A 15,809-nucleotide genomic window follows, 5' to 3' on the forward strand; every position below is an offset into this window, starting at 1 on the left:
GTTTCAACTGCGCCGCTATACGTTTTGGTCCGTCATGTCTGCTATATAAATATACAAATACAACCCACCCTGGGGGAACCAGTAGTACCATATGCTGCGGAGTTTCTGCAGCACACCGAAGAAGTGGAGAAAACTGCAGAAGTTTAAACCCGAAGTAGAAAGACCCCAAGACTGACCAAAGACTACCGGGAGCAACCCTAAAGGTACAGGGGTGTCCGGGACGGTTTTTAGGGGTAGACGGAAGCAATGGGATACTGTGAGGGGTCAGCAATGAGAGGCAGACACAAAGAGATACTTTTTGCAAGCTTATATATTTTATTAACATGACAGGAGTCCCTTCCTATGAAATACAACTAAAGCAGGATGATGTCCTAGTATCCAAACTCAATCTGCCCCTCACACTTATACATTCAAACCAAATGTGCAAGGTAAATATTTCAAACTTCAATTCAATAGAAAAGTACAATAACTCTAACATATAAACTTCAACAAAACACTTCTTGCATCGAAGGCTTGGCTCCCTTCTCCTGGATTGTATCATACAAACTAAGCACAATGTTCAGTGTGAAAATGAGTTTCTTAAAGTTCTTACAAGTGTCTCTTTCACCTAACGCTCTCCTTGAGATGACAAAAGAAATGTTCTTTCCATGAGCTGCTTTGCAAAAGAGGATGTCTCTCCTAGTCTCTAAGAATATCAAAGCAAGGAATCTTTGCTGCAATGATTTTTTTAATAAGGCAAGTTTTTTCAAAGTTTCTGGTTGACAACATTTTCACAAGATTCAAAGACCTAAAAGGATCAAGTCTCTTTTCAACATAACAATTAAAACTGAATTTCCCTGTTCACTCTTCTGCCAGGAAATTCATCAAGTTATGCGCAGTTTCATGTTCCCCACTTCATAAAACCCCACCTTGCGGGATTCCTGCAGAATGGCATCTCTGTCTCTGAAATTCATGACCTTTGCCACAATCACTCTTGGCGGGGCCCCAGCGGTGGGGAGCTCTACCGGGCACTCTGTGAGCCCTTTCGACAGTAAAGAATTTAAAAAATCCCTCCAGTCCGAATATGTTTAGGATGAGATTTTCCATGAAAACTCCATACTGGGTCCATCTTCTCTCTCTGGTATCCCGACCAAACGGATAGTCCAGCGCTTGGATCGATCGCCCCTCTGCATCCTCTCCTCTAGATTCCAAGGTCCTGGTTGCCTCTACGAGGCCGGCCACTTGGTTTTAAGTCATTGGAGATCATCTTCCACAGTACTCACTCTCTGCTCTACTTCTGTGACCCTCTAGCACACCTTTCGAAAAGGTCTGCTCTTACCAGGGACACATCCACGCCCGCCTCCTGGATGCTCCCTACCAGGGAAGTCCTTGTGGCCTGGATTGCCTCCATCAATGTGTCCAGGGTCACTCCTCCTGCGCCTCCTTCAGTTGTGCATTCCGCCCCTCGGTCTGTCTCTTCGTATTTCTGTCGCCTACTCTTCGGGTCCGTGTATTTCTCAATTTTTTGCTGCGCATTCACCATTCTTGCTGTGACCAGGGGCGGGATTATTTCAGAGTTTGTGGCGCGGTTTCTTTAGAGGTCCCTCTTACTTTTATATTGTAGCCATACACATCTTTGTTGTTGCAAGGCGCTATGCATGCTCAGCTGCTAAGAGTCTGTGTTTCCAATTTTGTGACCTCTCCTATAGCAGTCACAGTGCTGGGTTCTACTGATGTGGTAATTCACCGACACTGCAGGTATGGTGCTCATGCTTCCCTGCTCCCGGAGGTCTCTCTCACCTCCAATCCCTGCAATCCCTGCACCGCTTTAGTGTCTCTGACCATGTGGTGGGAAGAGCCCACGGCTGCACTGCTCCCAAACACCTCCACACCTCTCCTGGCTGCCTCAAAATCTATCGGGCACGGGGGGTGAGCTGTGGTGCCTAAATCCAACCTCTGACATTTCAGTCTCCTGCCGCCACAGTCCCCTCTCACCTCTTGCCACGTGTCTTGCCCTTGCGGGGTGGGCCTCCAGTCCGTGTGTGTTTTCTGTGTCACTGTGTCTTCTTCCTTAGGTTCGGCGGTGTCTTGTCTCCACCCACCAGTGTACTGCTTTGTTGTGCTTCCCTGCAGCCACCGGTCCGATTCAATGTCTTATGGAATGCAATTACCCTTGGGTTCCTTGACGGCCGGGTTGGAACGTTATGATGACCCAATCCGAGCCCACGCCACAGGGTCAAAGGGCCGGTCTTTCTGTCTTCCGTCAGGGCATGCGGATCCCCAATGAGCAGGGTCTTGACATCCAGTTGCATCTCCGCTTCTCTGTGTCAGTGGCGCCTTGCCTATTCCTTCGGAGCTCAGGCACCGTTATTCTCTTCTTGTGGCTCCCTTCCTGCAGGGTGTCTAGCTCCTTGCTGGTCGGAGCGAAGTGATGTCGGCCGAAGCAGTGGTTGCTCTGGTTCCAACTGCCCTTTGTTAACGAGTCGGTTGCTGGTCTGCTAGTTGGTCCCAGCAGCCATCTTGAATTTACAGATCACTTTTCCGACGAGGAACGCTCATCCGACCCCCAGGATTCAGGGACAGTGTCCTGTGCCTAATTCACCTAGAAAGCAGCACCATCCTCTCATCAGTTAGTTCCCCACTTGTGGTCGGCGTTTTTGCATCAGAAGTAGGATGTTTAATCAGGATTTTGACAGGCAGTCCGCGAGCCACACAGAGCTACGTGCTCATGCTTTGGCTGCTGGCCACGCCCCCCCCCCAACTGACCCCTTAAGTCAGGAGAATGGCACCATATGTGTCCGGGGTGTATCAGGAGAAATGCACCACAATTCACCTTTTCCATTTACTTCTATTAGGTCGGTATTCAAAAGTACCTTCTATGTACTTTCCAATACCTCTGTACGTCCCGGGCCCCCTTCCATACAAGGCTAACTCACTGGCACTTCACACAGTGGTTGAAGAGCACTCGCGAGGAAACGTCTTCCCTTGAATGGCACAGTCCTGCTAGGACTCTGCGTTAGCTCCACCAGCCTCCGCTGCCAAGACCAGCACAGCTGGTCAGGACCGCGTCTCCATCACACCTCTGCTGTGCACCTTCTATTTTCCCTGCTCCAGAGCTCCGCTCCTTCGGGCTCCAACGCTGCCAGCTGACTTCTGGCGTGCTTCGCTTCCCATCGTTATTCGTGGGATATCTTAAGCCACTGGTCACACTTCCTGCTCCGCACACTCTGCAACCTGCCTTCTCACTTCTTCCACGTTCTACCTTTCATCCACTTGCCTCCCCTCTTCCTCCTTCCTCTTTCAACTGCCGATGATTTAAGGATTTAAAAGTCATGCGCAGTTGATCAGTTTTGCAGCAACTAGACTGCACGGTGGTCTTAGAGTCACATTTCCTCCACATGAAATCCTTGCTCCTCTTCCTCATCACAGTAGTTGAGGCTTTCTGGGACTTTGAGTCCAAGGTACTTTGAATAGATTTTACATCATATGGTTTAACAGTTGTAACACTATTACAATCACTATAAAAATCATATGTCATGCTTTTTAGTTTCACCATATTTACATGAAGACTGAATGATTTTTTGTTTTTTTAACCAAAGTATTTCTCCCAGGTTTTAGAATCAGATGGTTTTGATAATGACATCAAAAACCCTGTAATTAATGGATCTTCCTCATAATAAAGAGAAGGATTTTGCTCTTCTCCTTGTGGAGTCACTACTCTCCCCTCACAGCCATCTCCTCCCATATGATCCTCAGAATCCCACCCCCAGGGTCAGGATCAGGTAGCGACTGACTTCCCCGGGCCACATGGGATGATACTTAGTCATCATTGATGACTTGGCAGGATTAATCACAAAACCCTGACCCAGCTGATCAGGGGAAGAAGGGAAACTCAGGGAAGCAAAGTAATCTTCCAGAGCCCCTAAGAAAGAAACCAAGGAAAACACGTCTGGGACCCGCGTCCAATGAAGATTACCATCGTCCATCATCTTCATAGTCTCAGCATTTGGCAGGCTAGTGAACCAGGTCTGCCACACTATAACAGAAGATCCATATGGGTTTGGGACCCGGACCCCAGAGACTTGAAAGCAAGACGAAACAAGGTGAGAGAAGAGAACAGGGGAAGGAAATCGTCCTCCATGGTGTTGTGAAGAAGTGGCCAGGGGGAAGGGAAGCATCCTTACTGGTGTTGTGAAGAAGAGGCCATGGGAAGGGAAGCATCCTCCCGGGTGTTGTGAGGAAGAGGCCAATGGGAAAGGAAGCATCCTCCCTGGTTTTGTGAGGAAGAGGCCAGGGGAAGGGAAGCATCCTCCGGGTGTTGTGAGGAAGAGGCCAGGGGAAGGGAAGCATCCTCCCTGGTGTTGTGGAGAAGAGGCCAGGGGAAGGGAAGCATCCTCCCTGGTGTTGTGAGGAAAGGCCAGGGGAAGTGAGGCATTGTCCCTGGTGTTGTGAGGAAGTGGCCAGGAGGAAGGGAAGCATCCTCCCTGGTGTTGTGAGGAAGAGGCCAGGGGAAGGAAAGCGTCCTCCCTGGTGTTGTGAGGAAGAGGCCAGGGGAAGGGAAGTGTCCTTCCTGGTGTTGTGAGCTAGAGGCCAGGGGAAGGGAAGCTTCCTCCCTGGTGTTGTGAGGAAGAGGTCAGGGGAAGGGAAGCAACCTCCTGGTGTTGTGAGGAAGAGGCGAGGGGAAGGGAAGCATCTTACCTGGTGTTGTGAGGAAGAGGCCAGGGGAAGGGAAGCACCCTCCCAGGTGTTGTGAGGAAGAGGCCAGGGGAAGGGAAGCATCCTCCCAGGTGTTGTGAAGAAGAGGCCAGGGGAAGGGAAGCATCCTCCCTGGTGTTGTGAGGAAGAGGCACTAGAAGGGAAGCATCCTCCCTGGTGTTGTGAGGAAGAGGCCAGGGGAAGGGAAGCATCCTCCCGGGTGTTGTGAGGAAGAGGCCAATGAGAAAGGAAGCATCCTCCCTGGTGTTGTGAGTAAGAGGCCAGGGGAAGTGAGGCATTGTCCCTGGTGTTGTGAGGAAGTGGCCATGGGGAAGGGAAGCATCCTCCCTGGTGTTGTGAGGAAGAGGCCAGGGGAAGGGAAGCATCCTCCCTGGTGTTGTGAGGAAGAAGCCAGGGGAAGGGAAGCACCCTCCCTGGTGTTGTGAGGAAGAGGCCAGGGGAAGGGAAGCATCCTCCCTGATGTTGAGAGGAAGAGGCCAGGGGAAGGGAAGCAACCTCCCTGGTGTTGTGCGGAAGAGGCGAGGGGAAGGGAAGCATCCTCCGGGTGTTGTGAGGAAGAGGCACTAGAAGGGAAGCATCCTCCCTGGTGTTGTGAAGAAGAGGTCATGGGAAGGGAAGCATCCTCCCGGGTGTTGTGAGGAAGAGGCCCATGGGAAAGGAAGCATCCTCCCTGGTGTTGTGAGGAAGAGGCCAGGGGAAAGGAAGCATCCTCCCTGGTGTTGTGAGGAAGAGGCCAGGGGAAGGGAAGCATCCTCCCGGGTGTTGTGAGGAAGAGGCCAGAGGAAGCATCTAGCATCTTTCCTGGTGTTATAAGAACTGCATGAATGAAAGCCAGGGGAAGGGAGCCATTTCCCCTGGTGTTAGTATCTACAGTGAGAAACCTGAATGAGACCAAGAGAAGGAATCCATTTTCAGTTAGAACTTTGCTTTCTTTTTGAAGCCAGAGAACTTTGCTTCTGTGGAACTTTGATTATTTTTGCACCATTTGGAACTTTGTATTTTTTAACTCTGAAAAGAACTTGCTGAGCCGACGACAACCCCTTTGCACCTTATATTTAGTTATTAGTGTGAGGACGAGGGTTAGGGTTTGGACACAACAGCAGACTTCCCTTTATTTTGACATCCTGACAGAACCCTTTAAGATTTGTATTGAGGCAGGGAAACCCATCTTAGCATTAGGGCCACCAAGTCATTTCTCAAACCCCCATTTTTCCTTTAATAAAAGTCTATACCATCAAACATGACCTTCCTGTGTCAGTCTCCTATCTCTGCAACCTTACAGAACCAACAGTGTCGGAAAGCCAGCAATGTAGGTCTGTTACGGGGGTCTCTGTTGTTAGGTTGCCTCTCGGGCTGTAGATGTCTCACGAATATGAAACTTGCTGTGGACATCAACAAGTCATAGATGAAGAAGATAGTTCCCTTGGTGGTCATCGATGCTATTCGGTCGAGACGGGTGCAGTGCCAGTAGTAGGTGTCGGGCTTCAGTATTTCGTGGTTTGCCGCCTTTTGGTTCTTCTGTGCCGCAGCACAGACAACAGGATGGCTTCTGGTGACTTGGACTTGAGCACTGGACTACACTACGGGCCCTCAGCAAGTCTGGACCTTTGGGATGCTTTCTTTAGTGTTTGGAGGCAGGCAGCCACCACTGGCAATCCTTTACAGGCAGTGACCCTGGATCTTCTTTGGCACAGAATAAAGTGGACAGATGTTGTGGCTGCAGTGCCACTTGAAGATTTCTGGCGTTACTTTGACAGCTCCAGGCGTCAAGCAGCACTATGCCGGGGTAACCCCCTTTCCAGCGGTTACGAACACTCCTCTGGACCCCGGACGACACAAAGGGACTTCTTGGGCTCAAGATCTTCAGGCACTCCTCTTCTGGACCCATGAAAGCACCTCTTCAGGACGGTAGAAACACAGGACTGGCTTCCAGGGCACTTCGGGTGAAGAGCAGCAGTTGCAAAATGTCCCCTCGTAGCTACAGGAAGAGGTTGCCTATCCGGGTCCACTCTGATTCAGGCCTCGAATCAGCAAAGCAGTTTTTGGATTTGATGAAGAGTTGCAGCCTCAGACTTCTTCCTCCAGCTGGATTCAGGATACAAGCTTCTTGAGACTTCAGCTTCGGTTTGGACTTTAGCTTCTGACAAGGTTAGTAAGGGGACCCTAGTTATTCACAAAACTTTCCCATTCACTCAGGCTGAACCAGGCTCAAACAGCCAATCACACAAAGTGCATTCTTGCAGCTATAAATCAGGCTTGCAGGCATTCAGATAATTCACCCAAAACAAGACACCCATAACACAGGATGTGGCTTGGAGATAACTCCAAGCCTTTCAGAGCAACCACTCAGTTTCAGTCAGGGATGCTCAGGCAGGACCACAGGCATTGTGAAACACAACCAAAACCAGACACCCACAGTACAGAATGTGATTTCACTTCTATCTCCATTCAGGTAGGTCCGAACCCTGGGGTGTTCCCACAATAATAATCTATGGGAAGGCTCCTGCTAGTCTAGCAGGAGCAATTCCAGTTCCATATATGGTTCTTCCACCCAAAGTCTAGTCAGGACTTTGAGAAATAAGGAGGAAAGGAAAAGTTAACCAAGAGGCCACCAATGGCCATCTTGCCTTTGGCCAGGAATCCATTGATTCCTATCAAGCCACTGTCAAGTCCGGATGTAGCTGCCACCAGCCCATACCCAGCTCTGTGGGCAACACACGTGCCCACAAACACACACTAGGGGTGCAAGGGTGTACCAGTACCGCAGGGAGACCCAAGGGTATCCCAGGGGTCTTTGTCCACCAAGAACAGAAATGAAGAGCTGCACTGCCAGGGGTCCCATCTGGAGTCCTGTGCAGAAAAGAAGCAGAAATCACAGTCTAAGGAGGTAGCAGGACAAGGACGAGAGGCATTGTCCCTCCAAGGCATTTCCAGCATCACAGGTAGACTTTATATATAAATATTAAATAAATAAATACATGGACATTATATTAACAGCCAACCAAATAGTAGATTGATAAATAGGAGACACAACCTTCCGAGTCTGGCATAAAAACCCGATCTTGGGCAGCCTTGCCCATGACCCTCTCCTGTGACTTTCTCTCTGATTTGCTGGTCTGGATGTCTACAGGAAACTCAGATATTTAATGGATTGTGATTTTCAAAATGGCTGCCACGGTGCATCCCGTCCGGCGGTGACTCGTTTCCCGCAGGCATTAATAGCGCTGGCACCGGCCGATACATACATTGGTCCTGGTGAGGTCCTATGTATGTATTTGGATGACAAGGCTGATGCACATGTGGCCAGGCTTCCCTAAGAAATGTGTTTGCTTAGATAGGCTATAAGACATTGGGCCTCATTATTAGTTTGCCGGTCCGGGAACTATGGTACTTGTAAGCTTGCCGGTACCGTAGTTCCCGTACCGGCAAACTACGAGTTGTGCTGGCTGGTCTGACCTGGTGGGCAGAGCGGCACTTGCGAGCATAGCATGCTGCATGCACCGGCACCATTCACGAATGGTGCCGGTGCATGCGGCTTCCCCATTCCCATTGAGCCCTGGGGGTCTGAAATGGGAATGGGGAAGAATTTTTCCCGGCGCCTTGGAATGGGAAATTACTGGGTCTGCCGGGGTTGTAATACCCCGGTAATTGCCGATTCCAGGGTGCCGGGAAAAAAACAACTCCGGTCAGCGTCGTAATGAGGCCCATTGGCTATTTATACTTTCCTACTTCCTCTCCATTGTAGTGGAGGTACTTGTGTGCTGGCGCGTTATGAATGCCATATCACATTCATTATGATGACGATCCCATCATAGGCAAGGAAAAGCTATGTACTTGTATTTGTATTCTCGTCAAAGGTATATCCGGTGTTATAATGCATGCAGCAGTAAAGGAGGCACAGTAGTTTTACAGTGCATCTTGGTAAAAGCAATTGTTATTTACTTGCAGGCTACAATCTACCCTCATTTCCAGGCAACCTTTAATTGAGGCCACAATAATGGCAGTTAGTCATCACAATGACCCTTTACACTCCTAATCCACTATGCCCTCTCCTGCATTTGGGCTCCTGCCATCCCCAAAATAAGTGTGCTTTCTAGACGTTAAGGAATCAGATGTAGGAGGTGGAGGAGTCGGGCATTGGCGTTGTTTGTGCACTTGTAGTGACTTATTTTGTTTCTAAAATGAAAAGGCTACTGTGTAGTATGCACCTATCGCATTCTCCCTTTTTAAAAACTTTATAATTTCAAACATATTAATGTCATAGAGTAAATGATAACAGTGTTCCCATCAGAACATATAGATATAAACCAATATCTAAACGAGAGCATCGTACTATTCCAGTCATAATCAACAAAATGGGGGAATATAGGAAGCTGAAGGCAGGGGATGGCAGGTCTGGCTGAGAGACTATAAAACTGAAGGTGGTATGGCTTCAAAGGTGTACAAAAATCTGGACCAGTATAAAGAGCCAAATGAGGACTTACTGTCAAAATGGTCAGAAATAATTGGTTCAATTGCCTGAGGGCAGATGGAGGAATCTGTGGAATGTGGCTTTAACCTCTCTGAATCTGGGGGAAAGGAGTCGTCAAATCAAAATCTTAAACATTTTTGTGGACGCCATAAAAGCTACATGCAAGAGGTTTAGTTGATTCAGATGCCTGTTGGAGATGTAAGCAGGCAAGTGGATGTTTTGAACATATGATTTGGGACTGTTATCTTTCTGGAGAGGGGTCACTAGGAAGATGAATGAGATTTTGCTAGTGCATGAAGATTATGATTATACGAATGTAATTCTGGGATAAGATGACATGGTGGAAGATCTCTCTTTCCCACAGAGACGCTGGTTTTTCAGGGCAGCGAATCCCGTCATAAAAGTCATCTTGCGGAAGTGGAAAAGTGAGGAAAGGCCAATGATTTCAGAATGGATGGATGATCTGAAACAAGTGTCAAGACTTGTGAAGATTATCCTTTACAGAGACAAGAAAATGAATTTATTTGATCAAATGTGGAGCAGATTTTTAGATTTGTGATATTATTGTCAAATTGTTCCTCCCTGTCTGATTATGTAATATTTCCTTTTTTAGGGGTGGCAGTAACCTGAATGGGTTGAACCTAGTTGTAAATTTCAGTTTTTGTGATGTTTATGGTTTTATGTTGTTTTATCTATAAAATGAATAAACATGTAAATAAAAAAATTATAAAAAAATAATAATAATAATCAACATGGAGATTGCATTCAAATATAACAAGCTATGCACATGTTCAAAACTGACTGGCAACAAACCATCATGAAAATAGCTCCAAGAAGATGACGAACAATTAAAATGGAGAAAAAAATAACAACACATAATGTCACACGATCTACATACCGATTCAAATCCTGCATACATTCTGTCACATTCTCCTTGCAGACAGCCACCTCTAAGTATGGGAGGAATGAGGTCTGAGAGCCAGGAGGACTGGAAGCCCTACAGTAAATGACTTGTACTAAAAGTCTCAATAGTGCAAAGTTTATTCTGTCTGAATAATAGGTCAAAACCCCTTGAAGAAGGGGGTCAAGTGATACATTGTTAGATTGGGAAGGTAGGATGGCTTCTTAAGAGCCCTGGTAGAAAACAATGGTACATTCCCAACCCCAATGGTTCTGGATCTCAAGCAACTGTCTAGATGAAGTGATAGACGTAGAAAAGCCACAATCCTCGTCACAGTTTTCACGTCACATTTGTACATTGGCTTGGACGATGCCATGATGAGATTGGAGGACACAACATTTAGTATGAAATGTTTCTAAATATTTCTTGTAATAATAAGTGTTGATGAGATCCTTACTGGTGAGAGTGGAAGAAGCAGACAGTTGTGAATTCCTTGGGGTTCCTGGGTTCCTGGATCCTTTGGACTAGGTCTCTGAAATGTTCCCCGCCTAATGTAAGAATTTTAAACAAATGAAAACATCTTTGCAACTACTTTTTCCAGGAAGACCTTGGGGAAGCGCCCTCATACCTTTCCCAGGAGGCACTTAAGTTACAAGCCTCGAGGCCCTCAGAAAGAAATGGGATGTCTCATGGCTGATGTTGATGATTTTTCTTCCCCTTGTCTGCTCCAGGTGGCCTCTCATCGTGGATCCGACGGGACAGGCTGCAACGTTCCTGCGCTACCGAGACACCAACTACCTAGATACTCTGAATCCAGCTCACATGCAGACAGATACCATCCGACTGGCACTTTTGGGCTCCCTGAGGTAAGAGCAAGAGGATTATAGATGATTTTTGTCTTACAAAAAACCTTAGGCATAAATAAACGGACAGACATTACCACAACATCACATTATCAAACCTTCTAATAACATTTTCTTAAAATTGACATTTTTCAAGACCTCCATTAAACATTGACACAATTAAAAATGACACTTGGTTCCCTCTCATAAAGTATTCCCAGAAACAACTATTGCCAATTGATTCAATACTATATACACATCAATTAAAAAATCAATCTTCTACTTCCTTTTATTGAATCACATGACGTCAAACAATGTTTAACAGTTTTGGGTTGGTTGACATTCAGGCATAATCTCATATATGATTTCCATGTACCACTTGCTATCATGAGCCTAAGAAGTCCATGCTCACAAGTAAATTCAATCAAACTCTCATACAAATTGCCCTTAGCCCTTCATCAGGGGACAGGCAAGTATATGGAGATGGTTTAAATAATTGAGGAGCAAATGATTTTAAAAAGTGTGATCATTTTTTATTGCCCAGTTTTATTTACATTTTTGCCCCAGTCCCATAACTAAACGTTTTTTGACATGTTCTCACTCAGGTGCCTGGCTTCGAATATGCCTCATCACATTGATCATAATGCCACCAAAGGGCAGTTTAGTAAATAAGCACACGATTCTTGTCTGACTGCAGCTCTCTCCTCTGAGCGTGTATTTTTGGGTATTGGCTGGCAGGAGTGAATAAGACGTCCATGCATGTTACTCCAAGTGGCATGCTTTTAGTTTTGGCTTTTAGGTGGTACTCCACCAGTAAGCCTTAGGATGGGAATCTAGGAGGTTGATGGCATGCAAGGAGGATTACTCCAGCATGTTTTTAGTTTTGGCTTTTAGGTGGTACTCCACCGGCAAGCCTTAGGATGGGAATCTAGAAGGTTGATAGCATGCGAGGAGGGTTACTCCAAGTGGCATGTTTTTAGTTTTGGCTTTTAGGTGGTACTCCACCGGCAAGCCTTAGGATGGGAATCTAGAAGGTTGATGGCATGCGAGGAGGGTTACTCCAAGTGGCATGTTTTTAGTTTTGGCTTTTAGGTGGTACTCCACCGGCAAGCCTTAGGATGGGAATCTAGAAGGTTGATGGCATAAGAGGAGGGTTACTCCAAGTGGCATGTTTTTAGTTTTGGCTTTTAGGTGGTACTCCACCGGCAAGCCTTAGGATGGGAATCTAGAAGGCTGATGGCATGTCAGGAGGGTTACTCCAAGTGGCATGTTTTTAGTTTTGGCTTTTAGGTGCTACTCCACCAGTAAGCCTTAGGATGGGAATCTAGGAGGTTGATGGCATGCGAGCAGGGACACGCGGCCTGCAGGGGTTGCTTGGCCATGTCTCCACCCATACAAGTCCACGTGCACACTAAAGACAACCAGCCTCATTTTAAATGGAAAAGAAAATATGCGGTGGCCCGTTAAATTGAGGTGTAAAAACAAGGCCTAATACCTTTACTTCTCCCATTTTGGGCCAGTGATGAGACCGAGGTCCGAGGAGGGGCACAGAACGGATATGAAGTCATCAGTGCGTCTCGTTGTACTCTGGCCTGAGATTTGCATTCATGCGTACAATTAATTAATTCTGATGGAAATCACCTGGGTTTGACATCTGGTCAAAACTAGCGCCGCTGGCAAAGCATATTTGCAGGTGGCATTTCCTTTTTCAAGAGATAGAGGGAAAATGAAAGGCATAAATTGTGCGTGTCACTTTTACTCTTTCCTCTTCCCTTCTGCCTCATGGAGGTTTAACATTGCAGGCAGGGTACCCAGCAGCATGCCAGGGTCCCTGCAGGCGCCTATTGAGTATAGTTTCAAGACACCATTGTGTTCAAAATCCTAGCTCTAACCCACAAATGTCTCTCCAGTTCAGCTCCTAAATACCTTGCATGCAAAACTCCAGAAACCAGATTGATCGACCTACACAGTCTTCACACACTCACTGCCTTGAAGTTCCCAAATGGAAGGTACACAAAGCAGGAGGAAACAGTTTTCCAGTATTAGCTGCTAAACTTTGGAACTCCATGCCATTAGCTTTAAGAGCAGACCCCTCGTTCTGAGGTTTCAGAAAAAAAATGAAGACTTGGTCATTCACTCAACTGTGCCCATAAGAAATTGCTGGATATACTGAATATTCTGTGACGCTTATTGTGATGCTCAATACCATCCACATGTGACTGTATCTCTCATTCTGGAATTGCACTTGCCTGCTATGTAACTGTAATGTACTCTTTCATGTATGCGCCTAGATACCCCAGGGTCATGTGCACTTTATAGATGAAAGGTTTTACTCTTACCCACTGCAATAGATTTGCATTTAGTTAGCAGGTTGAGAATAGGATAAACAAGCAAAGAGTCATTAACATTATCGTTATTGGTGATTTCTATAGCGCTTCATGATGGACACCTCCAGCTTCTAAGCGCTCAACTGGGAATCAAACCAATGTTGCAGGGCATTATCTGGTTCCAATGGACCATGTGTTGCCCGTAGCTATTTTCCAGGCTTGTCTGCAGAGTATTCTGTCCTATTTTTGTAGGTGTAGTTAGAACTAATATGCAATATAAATGAAATAACAATGAGCATCAAGCAAACGCATGAACCAGCGCTCACTTCATTGCCCCCCCCCCCCCCCCCCAGCCCCTCGTCCCCGGTCCTGGTAAGAAGCAAGCTACTTTACGGTTGCAGCTTTAAAAGGGCATTGAAACATACAAGGCCATGCAGCAGCAAATATAAATAATTCCATTCCGGGGCAGTGAATTCTAAAATATATGCAAACATTACATGTGTGCCGGCCCGGTAACAACGGTGCTGGTAAGCCTACCGGCACCGTTGTTACGGGACCGGCATACTACGGGTCTGCCTGCCGGAGTCGCTGTGCCTGGCAGGGTCAGCCATGTCAAGCGAAGCGGCCACGGTAGGCAGACCTTCACGGAAGCGCCGGCACCGCTCCGGAACGCTGGGATTGTAATCCCCCGGTGTTACTGGGAAATCAGGGACTGGTAATTTCTTTCGGGTCTGGCAGCAACCCGGCGATATCACCGGCAGGGTTACCGCCAGACTCGTTTTAGAGTTTAGTAAAAAGATTGCCCTAGATTTCTGGCCCACCTGCTTCGCCATGAAGATGCCACCCCGCTTACAAATCTACACAGAGGCCAGGCTCTCTTCCTGTGCAGGAATGGCTGCATGCCAACAGATTACTGCACCACTGCTCCTATCAGCGTCAATTTGGCCACCATTTTCAACCCAGTTACCATGGCTCCATCAGGTTCATAGAGTCCATCCATCAGAGGAATGACCAGAGGAATGGCAGGGATGTAGCCTGCCATCCTCTCAGAGCCTACCCGAGCCCCACAAGCATAGGGCTACGGTAACCACAGAAGCCAACACTTCATAGCCCACGCAATGCCAATACACCAGGAACAGAGACAGACATCCCAGACTGTAGAGGGAGTGCCCGCTTATACCCACCATCAGGCGCACAATGCATTCAGCACGACCGCAAAGCACTGCCACGCCTTGAAACACTTGTGGCGCACCTTGAAACACTTGTGTATAGGCGTGTTATGAATGCTATATCATATCATATCATAACCACATGAAGAGTTAAGCGGGGGATCCGAAACGGAATGTTACCTAGCAGCATCATAACCACATGAAGAGTTAAGCGGGGGATCCGAAACGGAATGTTACCTAGCAGCAGAATGAGGGTGGTGCAGAACATACGGAATGCTGAAATTAGGTGGGGAATACAGCTGTCAATGCTGGAGTAGACCTGGGCTTGCAGATCTCCGAAGTGAGCATGTGGGCTAGAGTCTGGGCGGAGTAATGTGCCCTGTGTTGAACAAGGGGAAAGCGGGGGAGTGGTAAGGAGACAGATAAACAATTGGGCAAATCCATGAGGGCTTGAGGAGGACGGTATGTGATTGTGGTGATATGGGTGTATGTCTAGTTGGGAGGTGTGGATCAGACAATGCTTATCAGAAAATGGGAAAACATAACAACCTGTGATAACAAGCATGTTTAAGGGTTCACAGTTTCAAGTGCTTGGAGAGTGGTACTGGAAATAGTTACAGCATGGTTGTGTCAATAGCACCAAAATGTCTCGGGTCGGATAGTTCAGAGGCAACGTGCTCGCCTTGAAAGCAAGACAACATGGAGCAACATAGGTTCGATCCCCAGGTCCACGCTTAGAAACCTCTGTGTATTAAGCGAGTTATAAATAACTTATCATATGTACTCGAGTTAGCAAGAGTTGGGGATTGGTTGCCAGAAAACGTTTTCCTGACAATCCCCCAGGCAATGAATCAGGGACTGCTGAGCCTGGGACTGCTGAGCTAAGTGTCAGGCTTTACAAAGCCAAAAGATGGCTGCGTAAAGGCGAATGCGGCGAGACACAAGAGGATAACAGGTGTAGAGAAGAGGGAGCGAGCCAGATCCTTCCAGGGCCATACTTGCACAGCCTCCTGCTGGGGGCTGCTTTACTGATGGGTATTGTGGGAGAGGTGATGTGATGTGCACAGGTGGAACTAATGCCATGAGGTGTCCAAACTAAGCAGATATGGCCTTCCCCACCCACACACAAAATGCGTTTCTCACTGGATGAATGATGTGGGAGATGCATTGGTAGGAGCGGGTCAAAGACAGTAGGGTGAGGGTGTTTATAAAGCTTAGTGTATGTGTACTAGTTGCAAAAGGGACAATTGTGGGCTGTTCCTGCTAAACGGAAAGAGCTTTCTAGAGAGAGAGCCGAGTGTGTTGAACAGAAGTCAAGATGACAAGCGAGACAGGCCAGGCCAGGAACCAGATGGTACTTCTGTGAGGAGAGTTTCTGGCGCTCTCAATTCCCTATCACTTGGT

The 15,809-nt window shown here is 47.3% G+C and overlaps 1 protein-coding gene across 3 annotated transcripts in view; it reads left to right on the plus strand.

The window, feature by feature from the left end:
- The window catches only part of IQANK1 (IQ motif and ankyrin repeat containing 1), a 1,215,835-nt gene that overhangs the window by 1,125,377 nt on the left and 74,649 nt on the right, over window positions 1-15,809 (plus strand). For all 3 annotated transcript variants that reach the window (XM_069621882.1, XM_069621881.1, XM_069621883.1), the window contains one exon: window positions 10,799-10,933. In XM_069621882.1, coding sequence (XP_069477983.1) covers window positions 10,799-10,933 — 135 coding nt within the window. The remainder of the gene's footprint in view (window positions 1-10,798; window positions 10,934-15,809) is intronic.

The sequence above is a fragment of the Ambystoma mexicanum genome, chromosome 5q (assembly GCF_040938575.1).
Source record: "Ambystoma mexicanum isolate Mex_15411 chromosome 5q, UKY_AmexF1_1, whole genome shotgun sequence".
NCBI classification, from domain to species: domain Eukaryota; kingdom Metazoa; phylum Chordata; class Amphibia; order Caudata; family Ambystomatidae; genus Ambystoma; species Ambystoma mexicanum.